This window comes from Astatotilapia calliptera, chromosome 22 (assembly GCF_964374335.1).
Source record: "Astatotilapia calliptera chromosome 22, fAstCal68.1, whole genome shotgun sequence".
NCBI lineage: Eukaryota > Metazoa > Chordata > Actinopteri > Cichliformes > Cichlidae > Astatotilapia > Astatotilapia calliptera.
In genome coordinates, this window is record NC_137442.1 from 27912978 (window position 1) to 27932500 (window position 19523).

Consider the following 19523-nt stretch of genomic DNA (forward strand, 5'->3'; position numbering starts at 1 on the left):
ACAGTCGTGGCTGAAATAAAAAAAAAAAATAGTATGGCAAAAGAAGGGACGGCAGAAGTGTTTTGATAACACAAAACAGTCAGTATTTAGCAGTGAGATATATAAGGAAAGACCATGAGCACCAAGCACGTGGCTATTTGAAAGATATTTGAAGTAAAAATGAAATGTGGGAAATTCTGGTTATTTGTAACGACAAACAGAGCTATTCAACATCTACTTTGTAAAGTTACGTGTATCTTAGCAGGTAGTATCCCCAGTATAAAAGCATACAACTAAAATCGTGTTTTATTTACTAGGATTATATTATGTATTATATTATAACGCATATTGATTAATTCCTATTTAAAATGAAAGACAGCACAGAGAATTAGTGTAACTTATTTTCTAAATAAACATCTCTCCAGGAGACATTAGCTTTTTATTAATTTGCGTCATTTAATTACCCTCTGTACGGCTGGCACTTTATGCTAACAAACACCGCTTCTCGAATACGTCGACGGTTTTATGTATGCGCTCAGTTCAAAGCGTATTAGACCTTCAATAACGGCTCTCCTTGTGTATAAACAACAGGGAACAAGCAGTCCGAATCCAGTTGCTGTAGATTCCGCTCCGGGTTTTTATTTTCTCGCGACATGTCGGTAAGATGGCTGTATCTCGCGGAGCCTCGTGCTGGTTTGGTTGATTTCTAGCTCGCGCTCTCGTTCTGTAACAGAAGGCCCCCCTCCAACACACACACACTCACTTGTGTCGGTTAAATTCACTTCCCTGGCTCTGTATTTATACATTTTTTCTTTCACAAACTTTCCCCTCTCTGTTTTAACTTTAAACGGAGTCGCGGTGGATTACCGGATACCGGTCCGGGCGGAGGGAAAAGGGGGGAATGAACCGGGACAACGGGTACGTTGTTATAAATATACTTGTATTTATATTCAATGGTTATTCGAAGTTTGATTGTGTGTGAGTCGCCGTGCTGAGAGAGAGGCAGAGAAAGAGTGGGGGAGAGAGAGAGAGGGATATCATGGCCGCTCAGGTCGCTAGCGTCGCCACTCTCAACACTAGCCCGCCATCCGAACTAAAAAAGCCGGATCGGGACACACAGGAGGAGTCGGTACCGGGAGAGAAACAGCATGAAAATAAGGAACCGGGACCTGACGGCGGATCTCCTGGGCAGAAGGAGCTGCAGGACGGGACCGATGCTGGAAATGCTGGGGGAGGAGGGGATCCTGACATGAAGAACGGCAACGGGAATTTACCCAGGGTAAATAATAATAGCAGTAATCAGAATGATACAGGCGGGCCCGAAGGGAATAACCATCCCGGGATGGGACACCACCACCCGGGCCCCTTTCCTCCACCTCCTTACGGTTACAACCAGCACTACACCCGGGCCCCTTTTCATCAACATGGCGGACAACAAAGCCCTGGCATGGCAGCTGCATCGGGGCCGGGCATGATGGACTCTTACCCCCCTAATTCACACGAACACGGCTACCCCAACCATTACAACAACTACAGCCCGTTCCAGAACAGGACTTCTTACCAGGGCCCGGGATACGGGGCCATGAATTCCCCGCGTAACAACCAGCCTCCGGCTGGGGGGCAGCCAGGCAAGCAACAGCCAGCAGGAGGAACCACAGCTATGGCTGCCTCTTATAATAATCAGAGATATAACATGGGAAACCAACAACCTACGTCTACGCCAACTTTAAATCAGCTTTTGACATCCCCCAGCCCTACCAGGAGCTACCCGAATTATCCCCAAGGAGACTATAACAATCAGGAGGGGGCCAACAAGGGACCAGGGGATATGGGCAGCAGTCAGTATGGTGGGGTTCATCCGGCTTGGCAACAAAGGACCCACCATCCGCCTCCCATGAGCCCGGGAAACACTGGACAACCTCCAAACAGAAATCAGGTAAACTTCACTCACTGCACTGACACACTTTGGCTGACTTAAAGTCTCTCAGTCGCTGAGAAAAAGCACTGTAGAGTTGAATATTGCATTGGACCAGCCATTGTCTATGTAGCAAGAGCTCTAAAATGGCTGCCTCTCTCTCTCTCCCAATACCACCCCTGCAATAGTGTTTAGACAGAGAAAGAAGCCGCATATTCCGTCAGAAACAACTTTCCGAGACGTGGGTATCGGTGTGTGTCCCTGCTTGGTACAGGGCAAGAGTTAGACTAAGTAGAACAAGAGTTAGCGGGGAGAAAGTGTGTGCGTGTGTGCAGGGAGATGAGGTGATATTTGTTCGCGGTATTGCTCTAGCCTCGCTGTCAGTGCTGTAACCGCTGTCATTTCTGCGAGAATCCGCAGCGAGTCCGGTTCTTTTCGGTGCCGAGCTCCCTCCGGTGCTATCAAAAGTTGTGTCAGTGGCTGTCGAGGCGATAAACAAGATGCAAATGACAGCGATAGCCGTTAAATAATATTTGCATAATCATTAAGAAAAAGAGCGCTGTGTCTGTTAAAAAGCCGCTGCAGGCCGGAGTAGAGATGTGTCTCAGAGTCGGGAGAATGGCAACAATTCCATCCCGATAAAGTGTTTACTCGGATCAAAGTGTGATTGTGACCGCGATTGATTGTCTCGACTTGAGGGTTTTCATTCATTGCGGGATCGGTTCGACTCGGTTCGCTGTCTTTTTTTCTCTGCCTCTTTCCTCCATGTGCCGCCTGTAAACACGGCCCCGGCGCTCGGAGTTGGCAAAGTGCAGATTGCCTTTGCTTTGGGATTTGAATTATGGAGGTAAAATCCTGCTGTCAGAGCCAGGAGACAGTTGGTCTTAGGTTGACATGCGAGCCGAGATCTGATTGGCTCCCCCATCCCTCTGCTCTCGGCCATTTATAATTGCATCTAATGGAAGGCTGCAGAAAAACAGCCCCCTCTGCCCAGTGTTCCTCCACTGCGTAAAGAAAACATAGTCCCTGCCTCTCTTTTTTGATTTTTTTGTTGTATTTATTATCATTTTGAGCGATTTTGAATGCAGCTATATGGTCGTGTAATTAAAAAGAATTGTAAAAACATATTTATTATTCTAGTGATATCAACAGAAATCTAAAACCCAAAGACTACTTATTTATCTGTAAATGCTAACCTATGATTTGGTTGCATTTTATTTGTGAAAGCATTTTGAGAATACAGTTTGCTCAGTTCCTCCCACTGCAGTAATTTGCATGATGATGTAGTGATGTGGAGTCACCGTTGTTTTTATTTGTGTGATTAACCTGACACGTGCTCAGTCACTGCTTTGCTGTTATTGACCTGGCATGTAAAGTTTGGGGGGTTTTTTTCTTCATTTTTTCCCATTTTTGCTTGTGGGGGGAGGGGGGTACACAGCGTGCACTGCTCCTTCAAGTCAACTGACTCCAGAACAGCAGAGAGAGTAGGTGTGGTCATATAGCCCCTCTCCTACAACTGTGTTCTGTGCTGTTTCCAGATCAGGAGTTGAGGAGACTGGTGTGGCCCTGAAAGTCTTGTGGCCACGTGATGGAGCCTGCCTGGCTGCAGTTGTGTTTACAAGCAAGCAAGGTGTCAGCCAAGTGTCACAGCTTTTTTTTTTTTCTTCTTCTTCTTCCCGGCAGGTAGCCTAATTTACTTCCACAGGCAGAGTATGTCAACAGTGCTTACCTACATCTTTCTCTTAAGAGATAACGGCCCCTTGTGTAGTGTTTTATGCTACAGTTATGTGTCATAGGCAATGTAGGTAGGTAGAGTTGGATGCATTTGAGAATATTTTGTGGGTTTTGGCTTAATTAATTAAACATATATAGGCCACAGAGGGATGCTTTATCTGTGTACATACAGGATTGCGGGAGGCATAAAATTAAACTCTTTATTTGACATTTGCTTAAAAACAACATTTTTATATCTCTTCTGTATTCTCATTTACTTTCAGTGTCCGTTTTCTCAAAACATTTTGCACGTGGCTTTTGTAAATGAAAAGTGATAGATGGGCTGTTTGTTTTTATTTCCCACCAAAAGATGTTTCATCAGACTTTTCATCCAGAGAGGTGAACCCACCACTTGTTGCTTTAAACTTTTAAGGCGACAGCTTTTCACACATTTTGATTGCCACTTTCGCTGCATCCACAACAAGTTAAATTGCCTGCACTTAGAGCCGGATGGTGCACAGTTGTAGAGTGGCTGCAGAAGTGCTCGGTTCAGTGTGTTTTAGAACAAACACCCAGATATTCCGCAGCAATTGGACACGGGCCGTGTTTGCTTATTGCCGTCGCTTTATACAAAAAAACCCCCACATATTCCAGGACGGATGAGGGGTGTCGCGCTGAGTGCGCCCATCTTTCTCCGGAGGGCCCCTCGCTGCTGTTTCCAGGAAAGTTAGGATGCTCCTTTTTACTTTCAGTTTGTCACCTCCAGCATGTGGAATAGTGTCTGTGCCCGGGGACGGCATTAAATTTAGGCAAACTGGGAATTGCTGCTGTCAGGGTGGATGAGTTCAATTTGGGCAGGGTCCAGCCTTTATTGCTGTAGAGTTGCCATATTTACATCACTTGCTTAAATATTGGATGTCGGTAGTTAGATACATGCAGATTACGTTCCTGACATTGCATATATATTAAATAGCGCACATCTGAATCCTATCTCGTTTTATTTCTTTTCAGTTGAATATATTTTAGAAAACCTTGCACATTTTTCTAAGTGTCAGTGTGTCTAAATGGCATTTCTTTCATTTCTAAACTGAGCATTCATCAGGTTTGCGTAGTACTCAGGGTGTCAGATTGAGAGTTATGAACTTCAAATAACCCTTTTTTATATTTTCTATAATGTGTCAAAGAAATGCCCTGCCACCTTTCTTGGAATTTGTTGCTATGTTTGTGGTCGGTGATAGATTGTTAGCACAACATCTTTAACAGATTCAAATGATATTTGTGGGGGAGCTTTAATTAATTATTAAATACGCTATAGAAGGTGCTCAGCTGTAAATATTTTAATTGCCAAGTACCTTGTTATTGCAGTGTTTCCCACACATAGACTATACTTGGGCAAGCTGCCCAAATGTAGGGTGCCCTAGTGCATCTTTTTATTACTTTATCCATTCTTTTTAATGTTAGTGACTAGAGTCACCCTTGGGTAGGGTGGTTAGGTGCCTGCTGTGCTGGTCCTCGATGTCGGTCCGCTGTTTGCAGTGTCACATCCTGTAGTTTGACAGAACTCCACAGTCTTAAACCACACCAGCTGTAGTTCTTGTTTTGCTCTATAGAACCACCATAAGCTAGAGGGCAACTCTAACCAGACCCTGGAGTTCGTGGAGAACTGGTTCATGTTCCACCATGCTTAGCCCACTAAGCCAGCATCAGTAGATCTTCCTTTGCAATCTGCAGTTGAGGGAAACACTGCCTGATATGCTCAGCTGCCTCTCCAGTAAGTCTCAGTGGTCCTTGTTCTGCTCTGGAGGTGTGTTGAATGCTGGACAGTCACTTTAGTGTGAACCTGTGATGCAGGTGCCTCTACTGCACTAATTTGACAGCTAAATAGCAGTGACCTTAGCAAACTGTCCAGCCAGGAAATGGTACTGGTCAGTGCTTGTTGGTTAGCAGTAGGTGAACTTTCAAAATGAGATACTATGATGTGCCTCTACAGCTAAGTGTGTGTGAAATGCTGCAATTAATTCCCAGTGGGTGTCAAACTCTAAGGCTATGTTCACACTGCAGGCAAAAGTGCATCAAATCCGACTTTTTTGACCCTATGCGACCCATATCCGATCATGGTATGACAGTGTGAACGGCACAAATCCGATATTTTCAAATCCGATCTGGGTCACTTTCGTATGTGGTACTGAATCAGATACATATCTGATGTTTTAGAAAGCGACTGCTGTTTGAACGGTCATGTCGCATTAAATCCATCTTTTACGTCACTGACACAAGACAGACGCCAATTATCAGCTCCGGAGAAGACATTGTGAACGCTTCCTGGCCATCCAGTGAAACTGTTGGGAAGATAACGTTGGAGAAACGTGAACATTTTATTTGTACTGTATAATCTGCAGACTCTGACAGAAATCTGCAACTATCCTTTGAAGCACCGCTCCTCTCAAAACAGCAATAAGGATAATTATTAGGCCATATGCAAATAACAAAATAACTTTATAACTTAAAGCAAAATTTGGAAACGTAAAGTCCAAAACAAGTCTTTATATTAAGGGCCATCAGTCAAACAATACTGTTTAGTCTGGATCTAAACAGAGCGCGTTGTGTGCGACGTCTTCTTTTGCGCATGCGGGCCGCTTTGAGGGTTCACACTAGAGCGCGTTTGTTGTCACATTTTGTTTGTAGTGTCAACAAGCAGACAAAAAAATCATATTTGATCAAAAAATTGGAATTGAGCATTAAGACCTGCAGTGTGAAAATGGGTTTAAAAAATACTGCACATGGATTGCTAAGTGTTCTTTGATAGCAGTCACCCCCAGTGAAAGCAGTGAATTATAGTTAAAATATGCAAACAGAAGTTATAATGAGCTAAAATTTGTTAATAGAATGATTTAGCTTGAGAATGCATTAGCTTTGTTTGTGTTTATGTCCTTTTAGCCTTGTATTTTCTCAATTTCTTCCACAGGAAGACTGATGTCTAATCCAATACTTTTCCTTCATTGGATTTAAATCCGTGGATGCTTTTCCAATGGGCTAATGAGCCTTCAGAGCAATTCCTTGCAAAAGAATTCAAGGTTTTGCTGGAAAGCTGGAGGATAATTGAACATTTTTTGGTTGTTAAGCAAATGTAAAGGTAGCAATGACTGTATTTTAGCAGAAGGCAAAAGGGCTTTGACAAACTATCATTAGTGTAACTGAATTGAGCAGACTCACAGTAACTTTAACTCTACAAGAGTTTGTCTTGATGTCAGTGGTCCAGGTGCAGAGAACACATTACCTTAATGGATATGATCTAAGACATGGTGTGTGGAGGACAGGACCTTTCACTAAGGGCAAATAAACACGTGTGGGACCCAGACTGTTTTCAAATCATAGCAAAGATATGTCACATGAGGCCACTGCTACATGCTTGTTATGTTTAGTCAGGGAGATTGTATGTTTGATGTCTGACTGCAGAGTTTGATGTGGCAGTCAGTAGACCAAAGTTCAGGTCAGTTTTTCACAGGCTACCCTCGGCTGAAGTGCTGCCGACTACATTTCAGCAGAGTTTATTAAAGGCTTCAGCTCTTCTGTCATGAGCAGTGGCACGATCAGCCTTTTAATTGGTGGCTCTGGTAATAATTCAGCAGCTGTTGGTTTTTTTTTTTTTTTGGTTTTTGTTTTGTTGTTGTGTTTTTCAACAAGCCACTCACCTGCCTTGGGCCACCTGCTCAAGATGAGTTAATGCGTTAATTGAATGGTGGATAAGGGCTCATATTATGGGTTTCCATAACACCTTGTACACAAACAAATACTCTGAAGTGGATTGTAGTGGGGTTTTGTTTTTTTGTTTTTTTTGCTTCTTTGTTTGGAATGGTGTAACGCCAGGTGTGTCCCCCACCTCCCACCACCACCATCACCAGAGATGTTCAAAAAGTTTCCCTTTTGCATGGGTAAGGCCACAATTACACATTTATTAGTTTATTTAATTAACCAATAATGACAAAGCACAATAAACAAAGTTGTAGATTAACTTGGATTTATTGTTATTATTGTTATTATTATTTTTGTAGGTACTGTTTGAGAGCGTGGGAATTTGTAATGACATTGTTTGCTGCTGAGAAAATTCTAATTTGCATTTGGTTTGAGTTATTTTTTTAGTTTATTTTTTCCACTTAAAAATCGAATTAGAAAATAAGTGAAGATAAGAGAATATTTCCATAGCGTCAGTGACTAGTTAAATTTCAGTCTTTGCCAGCTTTTTTGGGTCCAGCCTCTTGAATCTGTGCAAAATTATCTCTCCTAAAATTAAGCGTGCATAGTTGCCTCAGTTTAGTCATTGACAGGAGTACCACTACTGAGATACAGACTGTTTATACACATCACTGTATAGCACACTATCTACCATTATTCAGTCACTTGAGAGCCTAATGCTGGTCTTTGACAGCTGGGCCAGCAGTTTCTGTTTTGTTCCTGTTCACTAAACACAACTCCCAGTTCTAAGAAAACACACAGCGCAACTTCCCACTACGGTTTGGACCCCTGTTTAATAGGGCTTGGTGCCGTGGAGAAGAGGAACACTGAGCATTCGAAAAGGAAGTTCACTCTCGGCTCTTTAGTCTGCTCTGCTGAGTAATGATTCTCCACAGGCCTCATGGACAGCATGCTGCCTCCTGGCAACTGTATTTGTGTGTGTGTGTGTGTGTGTGTGTGTGAGGGAGAAACGGTGTCAGTGATACCCGGGGGAAGGGGTGGTGGTGGTGTTTTGTGAATGATCTTCGTCTGCCCCTGACAGCTGTGTGTATTTCTGTGTAAAGTGCAGCAGTTACGTGGTTGTTGTGTGTTTGTGTGTCTGCCACTGCCTCAGGATCCTCTGACCTGCTCTTACTCCACGTGTCACCAGCCATCCGTCTTTCTTTACTAACATCGCTCTTTTTTTTCTCTCTCTCAGCCACAGCACACAGCTGTGTGGTCCAGCTCAGTGTATTTTTGTTGTTCTTTTTTTTGTTTTTCCTCAGCTTCTTGCTGTTCCACCGGCATCTCCCAAACTTTATTGATTTCAAGTTGTCTCTAAAACAGTTTGTGTTGGGAGTCTTTGGTTTAATGACTCAAAAGGTTAATACAGACACTGTCATGGTGGAAATGACTCGATCTGAATAATTGTATCCTCTTTGTTGCAATTGAAAATACATTGGGAAAAACAAGCTCCTCGTGGACAAATGTCAGGCTTGGGCTATTGCATCAGGGCATGCTGGAATGTAAAGGTAATTCATTTCTTTTGACATTTACCTTCTAAAAATGCTTCGGATTAGCATAGTAATATCCTTCTGTGGGCCTGTGTGGGACTACAGACTTCATTTACATGACGTATGGTGTGTGTGTTTTTATGGAATAAAGTGGTTAACCTTTAAATGGGTGCAGTTGTTGATACTCTGTGGTAGAGAATGATGCTTCCTCCCAGCTTTCATGCAGCTTTCACCTTTGATCTCCGCAAAGGGGGGAAAAAGCCAATGGCTCATCTATAAAGCAGGGGGGAAAGGAATATAAGGGCACAAGATGCTGCTGATCTTTCTACCTTCATTTCCTTTGTGGAACTCGGCCGTGATGTGAGCTGGAGGTGTAATTGTGCCCGCTGGTCATTACCTCGCTTTCTGTTTTGCCTAATGTGATATTCACAGGGTGTTTTTTTTTTTTTGTTTTTTTTTTTTGTTTTTTTTCGTTGCTGTCAATAAAAGCAAAGCTGTGGAAATGACAATTCCTGTGAAAGCCCCATGTTTGAGGGGAAAAAATTCTGTTAGTAATTGATAGAAAATAAATGTGTAACAGTGAGGTAATAAAAAGCTACAACATCAGAAGCAAATGAGAAAAAAAGATTTTCTGCCTTTAACAGATTAGTTAGAAAGTAGTATTAACTGTTCTAATTAATGATCATTTATCTTTTTTCAACGAATACAGTTGGTTGAACTTTTCAGATGTTAGTACAGTCATTTTCTTTTTTTATTGTGTGACCTGCAATTTCTAATTTTGTGTGAGTCTGACTTTCAGTCTTGCTACAAAGCATATTTTGTTATATGGAAAATTCAGTTTATAGTAAAATTAAAACAACAACAACAGTAATTTGTTAACTTTTATAGGTTAGTGAACCTTGATCGCTCTGACAAAGATCAATATACTGTAAAGTAGTGTTGGAAAAGAACTCGTTAGCAAACCTCCAGAATTCTAGGTAGCACTGGGTGTTTCTTTCTCACTCTGTCTTTGTGCACTTCAAAAAATGCATACTAAGCTTAATCTATCTTTGACCACAATAAGATCTGAAATAACTCCCAATGAAGGAAAGGAGATCTGATCTGAGTCTTTGGTGAAAACAAGCAAACAAACAGAGGGCATATTGCTCATTCTCAAATCAATAACTGATCATAGGGAGTATATGTTGCAGACTGTGTAACTGCTTTGTAATTGTAATGTCTAGGTATGTTTTCAGAGAGTCACTGCTGGATACTTTGACATGCACACAATACTGCTAGATAAAGTATTTTTTTTAAGCAACTTGTTCCACATTTCTGTTTTTTCACATTATTAGTCTTTCATGTTAACAACTACAATTTTTGGGTTTTGGACTATGACAAAGCGGCTATGTTTGACAGTTTTTAAGAGTTTGTAGATGAAAAGATGAAGTGTCTGATAGAGGAAATAACTGATTAGTTGGCAGCCTTGAAGTGAATCCCCTCTGGACTGTCAGTGAGATAAAACTTAAATGTCACTTTTGTGTCTGGAAATGTAAGAGGCAAGCTTTACTGCTCTTTGACACAAGAGATTATAAAGTAATCTACTTAACAGTTTAATTGACAGTGCACATAATCAGTAGCAACAACCTTAGCAGTGACTGACATCAGAACAGTTCTTACTGCTGGAGTCTGACTTAGACTCTGTTTAAAGTTCAAAATGATGCTATTAAAAGTAAGGTACTTGTTGTTGCTTGACATAAAATAAATATCATACACTTTTACAATAAAAACAGGCCACGTTCCAGTTCAGTATCGCAGTTGGTTCCTGTACCAGGTATCAGCACCCTGTTTGGTTGATGGTTTGTTGAGCACATGGATGAGCAACCAGTGCTCAGTAGGTGCAAAGTTGCACAGGGACAAGCAGAAGAAGCAGTTTACTAGCGGTGTTGTTTCTGCCTTGTGTAGCGGGTGATTTCTGATGTGCCAGGCTGCTGTTAAGATTGTGCTGCTTTGGTGATACCTGTGGTGGCATGGCTGTAGAAAGAACAGTAACAGGCGTTGACATATTTCTCTCTCTACCTAGACATTTGCATGAGCGTGTATGTGAGAGGCGATTCTACCCACAGGAGAGTGCAAATTAACAACCCCAACGGTCTCACCACTCCAGTTTACTCTCTCTCATTTGTTTTGAAGCGTGTTGAGAACAGTTTTTTTTCTTTGTTTTTTTTTGTTTTTTTTTCTTTACAGCTGTCTAGCTTTATTTATGTATGTGTTTAGATTATTTTAAGACTAGAAAGCCCTGCTGTAAAGTACAAAACCCCTTTTATTTCATTAAAATGACCCATCTGTGATTCAGATTATGACCAGGCATGTTTTCCTTATGTTAACAGAGTGTCTGACGTCAGCATCAGAGTTGTGACTCTAACCATGAGGCAGCCAGTGACCCAGCCAGGTCCTTAAGTGGCTTCGCCTCATTCAGCAGCCAGGGTATTTTTGGCATACTAGTGAGTGACACACTTATCGTAATGGGTCGTCCAGGGTTCCAATGGTCAGCCTGAATAAGCATCCTTCTCGGCAGTGCCTGCTGAGCCTCGGCAACGTGATGTAACCGATCGCTGTCTTGCCTCCAATGCTGACAGAGCATTGGAGGAGTTGCTGTGCCCGCTAACCCATCGAGTGGCTTATCTCTGAGCAGGAGAGAAGAGCAGAGACCACTTTTTCTTCCATGAGCGTTCCCGTTAAAGTGTTGGTGTGACCAGAGTGCCAGTGCCACTCTTGAACTGTACTCAACAAGCCATACAGGTGTGCTTTACAGGATGAGTGTCCACTGTAACTACATTTTAACAATATTCCAAGGGTTGCTGTGTAATTGTTAATGTGTCATTAGGTTTCAAATTGTTTCACAGGTTATAATTGAAGAAATGTTTTGGCTATGTTTCACAGTCAAGGTGGGCTTAGTGTATTTTATATTAGTTCAGTATTCTGCTTTTTTGAAACCTGATTTGAAAGTAAAAATGCATTTTCAAAATGCCTTTTGTTCTGTTTAACAGTGTGTTGATAAGTTCTTCAACAAAGGTGCAATATACATGTATTACTTTCTATTACGCCACTGTTGCATGTTGAACATCTGGTTTGCTGCCTGCTGTTTCTCACCACATGCTGCACTCTTTCCACTGGCTTGCTCTCAGCCCTGCTGATCTCCCATCCAAACTCACCTTGTCTCCCTCCTGGGACACAGCCGCTGTCACCTGGAAATATATGTTTGGCCTGACAGTTTGACAGCTGGGAGTCACAGCCAGTGTTCACTCTCTTGTACCACCAAACCTTAACATTGCACTGACAGGTCAGGGAGTTTTCCTACGCTTTTTTTGTACTGGGTGGTAACAGAAAGATTTTCTGATCTACCTAATTGGAGAGCCACACACACTGAGTCTATCAGTACAGTGTGGGAACCAGTTAGCACCTCACAGCTATGTTGTTAATCATCAGTAAACAGTCGCTCACATGTGCCAGTCGCCACAGTGATGTTGGTACTGATGAGTTGAGTTTCTTATTTTTAAAGTTATGGTCAAGTAACATTTTGGTCAACTGTGCAGAATCATGGTTCTGTATAGTTCTAACTACCTTTGGTCATGCAATGGTTAGTGAAGTCCTACTATGGAACGCTCAGCTTATTCAGTCATGGTTTTAGTTCTTTGAAAGCAGTCGCAGCAGAATGGCAGACACACATTGGCCATTGTCTTTTAACGGACACGTCGTTAGCATGTTTTGTTTAGTCTTGAACTTAATGAATTGATGCTTTTTTTTTTTTTTTTTTTGTAACAGGATAAGTGCAGTCACAGGAAACCCAGTGCCAAGTTTGGGCTTTAACGTAACACCCCAGCTGTATTCATTTAACAGAAACATGATTAAGCTCCTGTATTTAACACATATTAGCTTCAAATTTCCTGGTGTATTAACATATATGCTTTAGCATAAAAATGTCTAATAATTGTTATAGCAACAGATCATATTTCTGCAATCTAACCACAAACCACTTTGAGACAGGGGAACTGGAAGTAATTATTCAAAACTTTTCAACATTAATAAAACTGCTGACAACCTTGCTGTAGTTTTCACCTGCCTTCTCTACACATACTGTCAGAAAGCCAGGTGTTTCAGATTCCCCTATCTTTAATATCACATGACTAGGGTTTAAGTGGTGCCTACTGGTTCTTTAACTTTATGAACTCATCATTTGACAGTCACACCATATTCACAGGTTTTCTTGATAATTTCGCTTGGAAATATGTCAAATTATACCTGTTTTTAAACCATATCTCTTGAGCTTTTCTTTCCATCTCGAGTGTGGATGTTTAAATCGGATATGAACAAACTTCCCTTCAAAATGCGTGGATGGACACAAACCACTTGTACTGTTGTTATTATGTCTGGAATTTCTCCTTATTTCTCAAACTGTCACAGAAGATGGCTTCCCCTCCCTGAGCTTGGTTCTGCCAGTTGTCTCTTCCTGTTAAACAGGAGTTCTTCCTCCCCACCATTGCCATGCTTGCTCATAGGGGACATCTATCCATACCTCGCTTCATCTTGATCTCGAGAGAAGTAGTTTGAAAAAATAAATTTGAGGTTGAGTTGTTACCAGATCTCCCATTTTTTTGTTGGAAGATTGAGTTGTCTGAGCTCATGATCTGGTGGGATGATGAGCAATTTAGTTGTTATTATCTGAGTATTTGTTCCCCAAATGCAATTGAAAGTTCAAAAGCTACAAAGTAGAGCTCCAGTTAAGTTGTTTTTGTCAAACTACATTGCCATTAACTGAGCCAGCAGCATGTGCAGACACTGCTGTCTGTGCTGCCGCCACAGTTTATTTCTCCCTGTGTGATTGTTAAATGTCAGAGTAAAGTGGAAGCTAAAGAAAGAACCGACTAGTCTTTAAGGTTTTACAAATGTTCTGCTATCAAACCTTATTTTAACAGACCCAGGAATACCTGTAATATATGCGACATCTACCTATGGCTGCTTGTCATTGGAAATAAAAGTGCCCAGAAATGCAAAGGGTCCCTTTTAAGCAGCAGTGCTTTCCTTTATACCTTTTAACCCAACCCTAATTCATGCAAGAGCAGCGCCTTGTTTTTTTCTTCTAGCTCCTACTTTTCTGTTGTCGCCTCTGTTGTTCTTCTAAGCTTTAAATAGCCCTGGAAAAGCTTCACTTCTTCCTTCATCTCGCAGAGATGTGAAAGCAGATTTTGTCATCCGAGTGCACGAGTTCCCTTCTTCTTCTCCTCCCAGAACAGCTTTTGAGTTCTTTGGAACAGCTGGGTGAACATCTGGGTGTGTAGGGTGCTGTTCCCTCTGCTCAGTACGGATGATAGCACCAGCAGGCGCCGGCTGCCGCCCCCTCTACCCAGCCCAATCCTCGTGCTTGCTTTTATTCAGAGTCATGCAGCGGTCAGCACCAAGTAGAGGTTGATGCATTTGGAAAGCTAAGACTTAATTGTTTAATTGAGAATGTGCCCCCCTTCTTAGCTTGCTTACTGTAGCTTACAGGTATAGATTTTTCCACAACTATTTGGACACATTGGTAGGCTTTGCTTAAGCTTTCCTTAAGCTCTTCTGAACAAGCAATCTCAATTGTTTACTACGCTGGAGTTGGGACTTTGCTGTGTTTGGCACTCGGTTCAGTTACTATAATGATCACACAGTTTTTAACACCCCTGGGAAAATTTTAAAACTTGTCTTTTAATTCGATTTAAATAATGTTATGAATTATTAAGGTAATAAGAATTTTTAATAAGGTTTCCCAAAATGTAATTAGCCCTTAGATACTGATATCCAAATGGGACTAACATTACAGCCTGGGGCAGGTCTTGGTCATCATTTATTTAAATGAATCAGTATGATTGGTCATTGCTGTAGTGCAACTTATATTACTTGAAAAAATGTCTGTACTGTGCTGATGTGAGACCTGAGTTCTGGTTTCAGGATGTTGCGTTTCCTGATATGTCACGTTGAAGAATATGAATGTTGTTTTGGTTTTATAAGAAGGACTTTCTTTATACTAATCACTATAGCCTTAGTTGAATAAATGCTAAATGATGTCAAAACATGGACAACATCAAGATCAGTTCATATCACGGTCTAATGTAATTAGGACACATATAAAGAGTAGGAATGGAAATGGGTTAAAATTACAGCTAGCTAAATTATATTCCAAATAATCTTTAGGTGGAAAGTTTTTTAAATCCAGCTCTCCAAGTTTGGTGCTATTTTGTCACTGTCTTGTATCATTTAACAAAAAAAATCTGTTTTAAGTCTAATCTTAAAAGTGCACAGTGTCTGTCTCCTAAATCTAAACTGGGAGCTGGTTCCACAGAGGAGGGGCCTGAAAGCTGAAGGCTCTGCCTCGAATTCTACTTTTAAGGAACCACAAATAAGCCAACAGTCTGAGAGTGAAGTGCTCTATTGGGATGATTTACAATGACTTTAAATTTGCTTCTGAATGTAACAGGGAGCCAATGAATGCAGTCAAGGACAGCTACAAGCAGCTTAGCCAGCGACAGGATTGCTTACGTGTAACAGTTTTGTACTCTGGGAGCGATGAAGGCTAGAAATTCTAAAACAAGTCATCAAATTTATTTGGATGTGAGTTAATGAAATATGCGGTTTAGGTATATTTTATGATGATTTTGGTTTTTCCCTTGCATAAAAGATAGGATGACTTCCACCAAAATCAAAAACTATACATGTTCCAGATGGGGGAATAGTTAATTTAAGCATTATTTCCACATTGAAGACACCCATAAACATATGAGTAGGTGAATTGAGAATAAAATAATCCCTACAGGTGTAAATGGATATAAATCTAATAATACTGTATTTTTTGGACCGTAAGGCGCACCGGATTATAAGGCATTAAACGAAACAAAACAGTCAGATAAGTCAAACTTTACTCAACTCATTCCTCTTGCTTCCTCCACTTCTATACCATTGATTCATTAATGTTGAATTCTCTGGTAGCAGCTCTATAAACACTGGAACAACAGTATATGTTGTTCCAGTGTTTTTCTAATTTTTGCTTTGTAACTTTGCACTGTCCACTTTCTGCTGTAACAAAACAAATTTCTCACGTGTGGGACTAATAAAATGTTTTCTTATCTTACATTAATGACTAATCTCATATTGTGGCTGGATTACCTCAGTTGTTCTCCCCTACTGAAGTTTGGTCCATTTACAGCAATTTTCCATGCGATTGCATTTGTCAAAATAAAACATCGGGAACTTTTATCAAGTGGAAAAAATTTAGCGTTCATTCTCCAGGTTCACTGTGTTACGCTTTGTTATGCTAACATAGCTGTGTCGCTAGCGATCACTAGCACAGCATTATATACCATCTAATCCAACTTCAGTAACCCTACAAACGTCACTATTGTGTAGTTTTCTGTCTTCATTCATGTTGGAAGTGATAGCAGAGCTGTACATTTTATTTTTTTCCAGAAATCTCTCAGTCAGAACATGATATATCATGTTTAGATAACTAGCGAAACAAGCGAGCTAACTTCCTGCTTACTTCTAACTCCGTTAAATTAAATAAATTCTGTTTTCATGGATGCCTGGATGTTAAACTTAATTGTTACACCTGGTAAAGCAGCAATACTGATCATTTTATTAAAGATGAAAGAATTTACACAGTGTTCGTTTGACTTTGGGACCTGACGCGGACGAAGTTTTGGACCCAGATTACTATGAGTTGCGAGGCTCCTGACTACGGTAGCCATAATGCTCAGACAATCCATCCAGTGGTGCGGCTTCGTAGCTTAGCAAAGTCCTACTAAAACATTTTTTGACAGATTTTTGAGCGCCGTGTACCACATAAAATCGAGGTCAGTAAACACAGCCAGAATTCATAGATAAGGCGCACCAGATTATAAGGTGCACTGCCGATTGTTGAGGATTTTAAGTGCGCCTTATAGTGCGGAAAACATGGTAGATGTAACGGCAATTTTTGCTGCTATACCATAAATAAAGACAAGAGGTTTAATATTCAGCCTAGGTTCTTGGTCCTCTGTCTGCTGTATGTGAGTTCAAAGGGAAGTGTTACCAGCATGACTCCTTACACAGCTGTAAAAATGTCACTAGAGAAAGTGGATGAGGAACACCGTCACTTACTGTGGAGGAAAGTGCTTAACCCTTCACTTGTACAGCGACAGTGTTCGGAGCTTAAACAGTGAAGTCGGGTCACACTGGGCAGCTCCCACTGTGAACGTGAGTGCCGGCATTAACGTGGGGTCAGTTTTCGCTGCGCAGGTTCACCTGACGGACCCTTAGAAACAAATCTTAGCCTCTGACTTGACATTGGTGATAAAGAGCAGGATATCCTCTCTCTTTATGGATGTGACTTGTATGACGTAGCCACCGTCTGAGAGGGGCCGTAGCCAGCAAGTGTTGTTGCTGTAGTGTGTTTGCATGTCCAAGGGCTTTAACACTGAACAGTAGTGTGTGTGTGTGTGTGCCGAGTCAAGGCCATGTGGCTGTGTGGCGGATTAAATTAGCAGCAGTCCCCCCCCCTCGGTCCATCTGCTCTGCTTGGCCCCATAGACTCCAGCTTTGCACTCAAGCTTTGCCCCACCCACTTCACCCTCCCCAGTGCCTGACAAATCCCTTTCCCCAACCCCATGTCACACACGCGCTTTTGACTAGTTGCTATATCCACCAGCAGCCCCTGTTATCATGACACAATATACTCCATGCAACCTCTTCTGCCAAGAGTGCTCTGGCTTCCCTCTATGCAGATTAGCCATGTGCTAATTGTAGTTATTTTTTTATTTTTTATTTTTTTATGGAACAGAGGGGAAGCGTTTCCTTCAGAATTGATTAGATGACTGAGCAGAAAAAGGAAAGAGTACCGTGTTGTGGCTTGAGACGTAATCCAGCACGCATAGTTAAGGCTTCTGTGTGAGGAAGGTTTGTTGTAAACCTTTAAGTCACGTCGAGTCAAGAACGATGTGCCAGGAGTTTAGTGAGATTCTGCCTCCAAACAAACACCTCAGAGACTTGAACTGATTCTGATGAGTCGGTTTGTAATACATTTTGATGAGTGCATTTATACTGATATCCTTGGTTTTAGTGTAAATTTTATTGATTTAAATCTGTTATATATTATTCATGAGGAAATGTAGTTCTAATCATTTTTGCAATGCCAAATTATTTCCATAGAATACTGGTTACTGGCATATTTTCATCTTTCGCATGATAAGATGCCAGTAACCTTTCTAAAGGTGTAAAAAAAACAAAAGAAAAATCAACCTGACAGGAAAAAGTGGTAGCTGCAACACTTTGTCACATACCTTTTGATCTGTGTTTGTCAGGGAATTCCCCTACATAACAGAACTTCTTTTTTTTTTCCCCCAAGTCACATTACTTTTATAATGCCATACTAAAAATTTAATACCCACTGAAAATGAATGTTAACTTATTTTACACTCTGATTTATGGCTAAATGCTGAGGACAATGACAGGCACACCACCTCGCCGGTTATATAACAAGCAGTCTATTTCATGAGAATAGAATGTCATAGAATATTTTATTTGTAATTGGAATGAGTTATTTTCAGATACCATGTTTTTTCTTTGTTGTCTGATTTGCTCTTTTATGTTATTTATGTGTGGCTAAGGTAAACCACTGGCATTCACAGGGTCATGGTAAATGTTAAAAATTAACGGACATCTATTATGATCCTTTTCTAAACCTTATTTTTATATTTGGATTCTATCATAATAGCTTTGCATGATTCACAGATCAAAATAATTCTTCATTTATCTCGTGCTGAGCCTCGCTACTGCTCCTCTGTCTGAAATGAGCCTCTATTTAACTTCTTATTTGCTGCCCCTCATAATCTTGCTACAGAAGATGTGTGACATGACCATATGCTCTCTGATTCTCAGTGGCACCACACAGATCCTACAGGAGAAAATATATATATGTATGTATGTATGTGTTTATGTGTGTGTGTGTGTGTGTGTGTGTGTGTGTGTGTGTGTGTGTGTGTGTGTGTGTGTATATATATATATATATATATATATATATATATATATATATATATATATATATATATATATATATATATATATATATATATATATATATATATATATATATATATAGCGTATATATGTGTTGAACTAATAAATTCTGCTGTGATTGTTCATTGTAATTGGTGACAGAAATAAATTACGCTGGATAGCGTAGTGGTTAGACTACACGCCTTTGGAACAGAGGATCGCAAGTTCGATTCCTGCCTGGGGCGTCTGTATCCAGTAAGGGTCCTAAGGCTAGACCCCCTATGCTAAGCGAGCCTACCGCAGACATGAGCGAGACAGATAAATATGAAGGCATGCCGGCTCGGACGTCGCCCGGATCAACAAGGTCCGCGTCAGGTGTTGAGGAACCAGGGCACCCTGACGAAAAGTGGGCTACTGGAACAAGAAGGCATCGGTGGGCAAGGGACGAAAACAGGGCGTTGTTGGAATGCTACTACGCAAGTAACCCCGGCGGAAGGGGCTACATGAATAGGATGAGGGACCTATGGATTCTTCGATACCCAACATCCACAATGACGGCGAAACAACTAGTAGCTCAGTGTTCCAACATTCGAAAGAAGGGACTGCTCTCACAGCTAGAGATTGACGAGGTACAACACAAATGCTACGGCAAG

General features: G+C 41.2%; 1 protein-coding gene across 4 annotated transcripts in view; it reads left to right on the plus strand.

Annotated features, from left to right (window-relative positions):
* Positions 1-596: 596 nt before the first annotated feature.
* arid1ab (AT-rich interactive domain 1Ab) overlaps positions 597-19523 on the plus strand; it is a 59426-nt gene continuing 40499 nt past the window's right edge. For 3 of the 4 annotated variants that reach the window (XM_080296216.1, XM_026157442.2, XM_080296217.1), the window contains exon 1: positions 597-1915. In XM_080296216.1, coding sequence (XP_080152342.1) covers positions 1019-1915 — 897 coding nt within the window. In that variant the 5' untranslated portion in view covers positions 597-1018. The remainder of the gene's footprint in view (positions 1916-19523) is intronic. The other variant, XM_080296218.1, reaches the window with a different exon arrangement.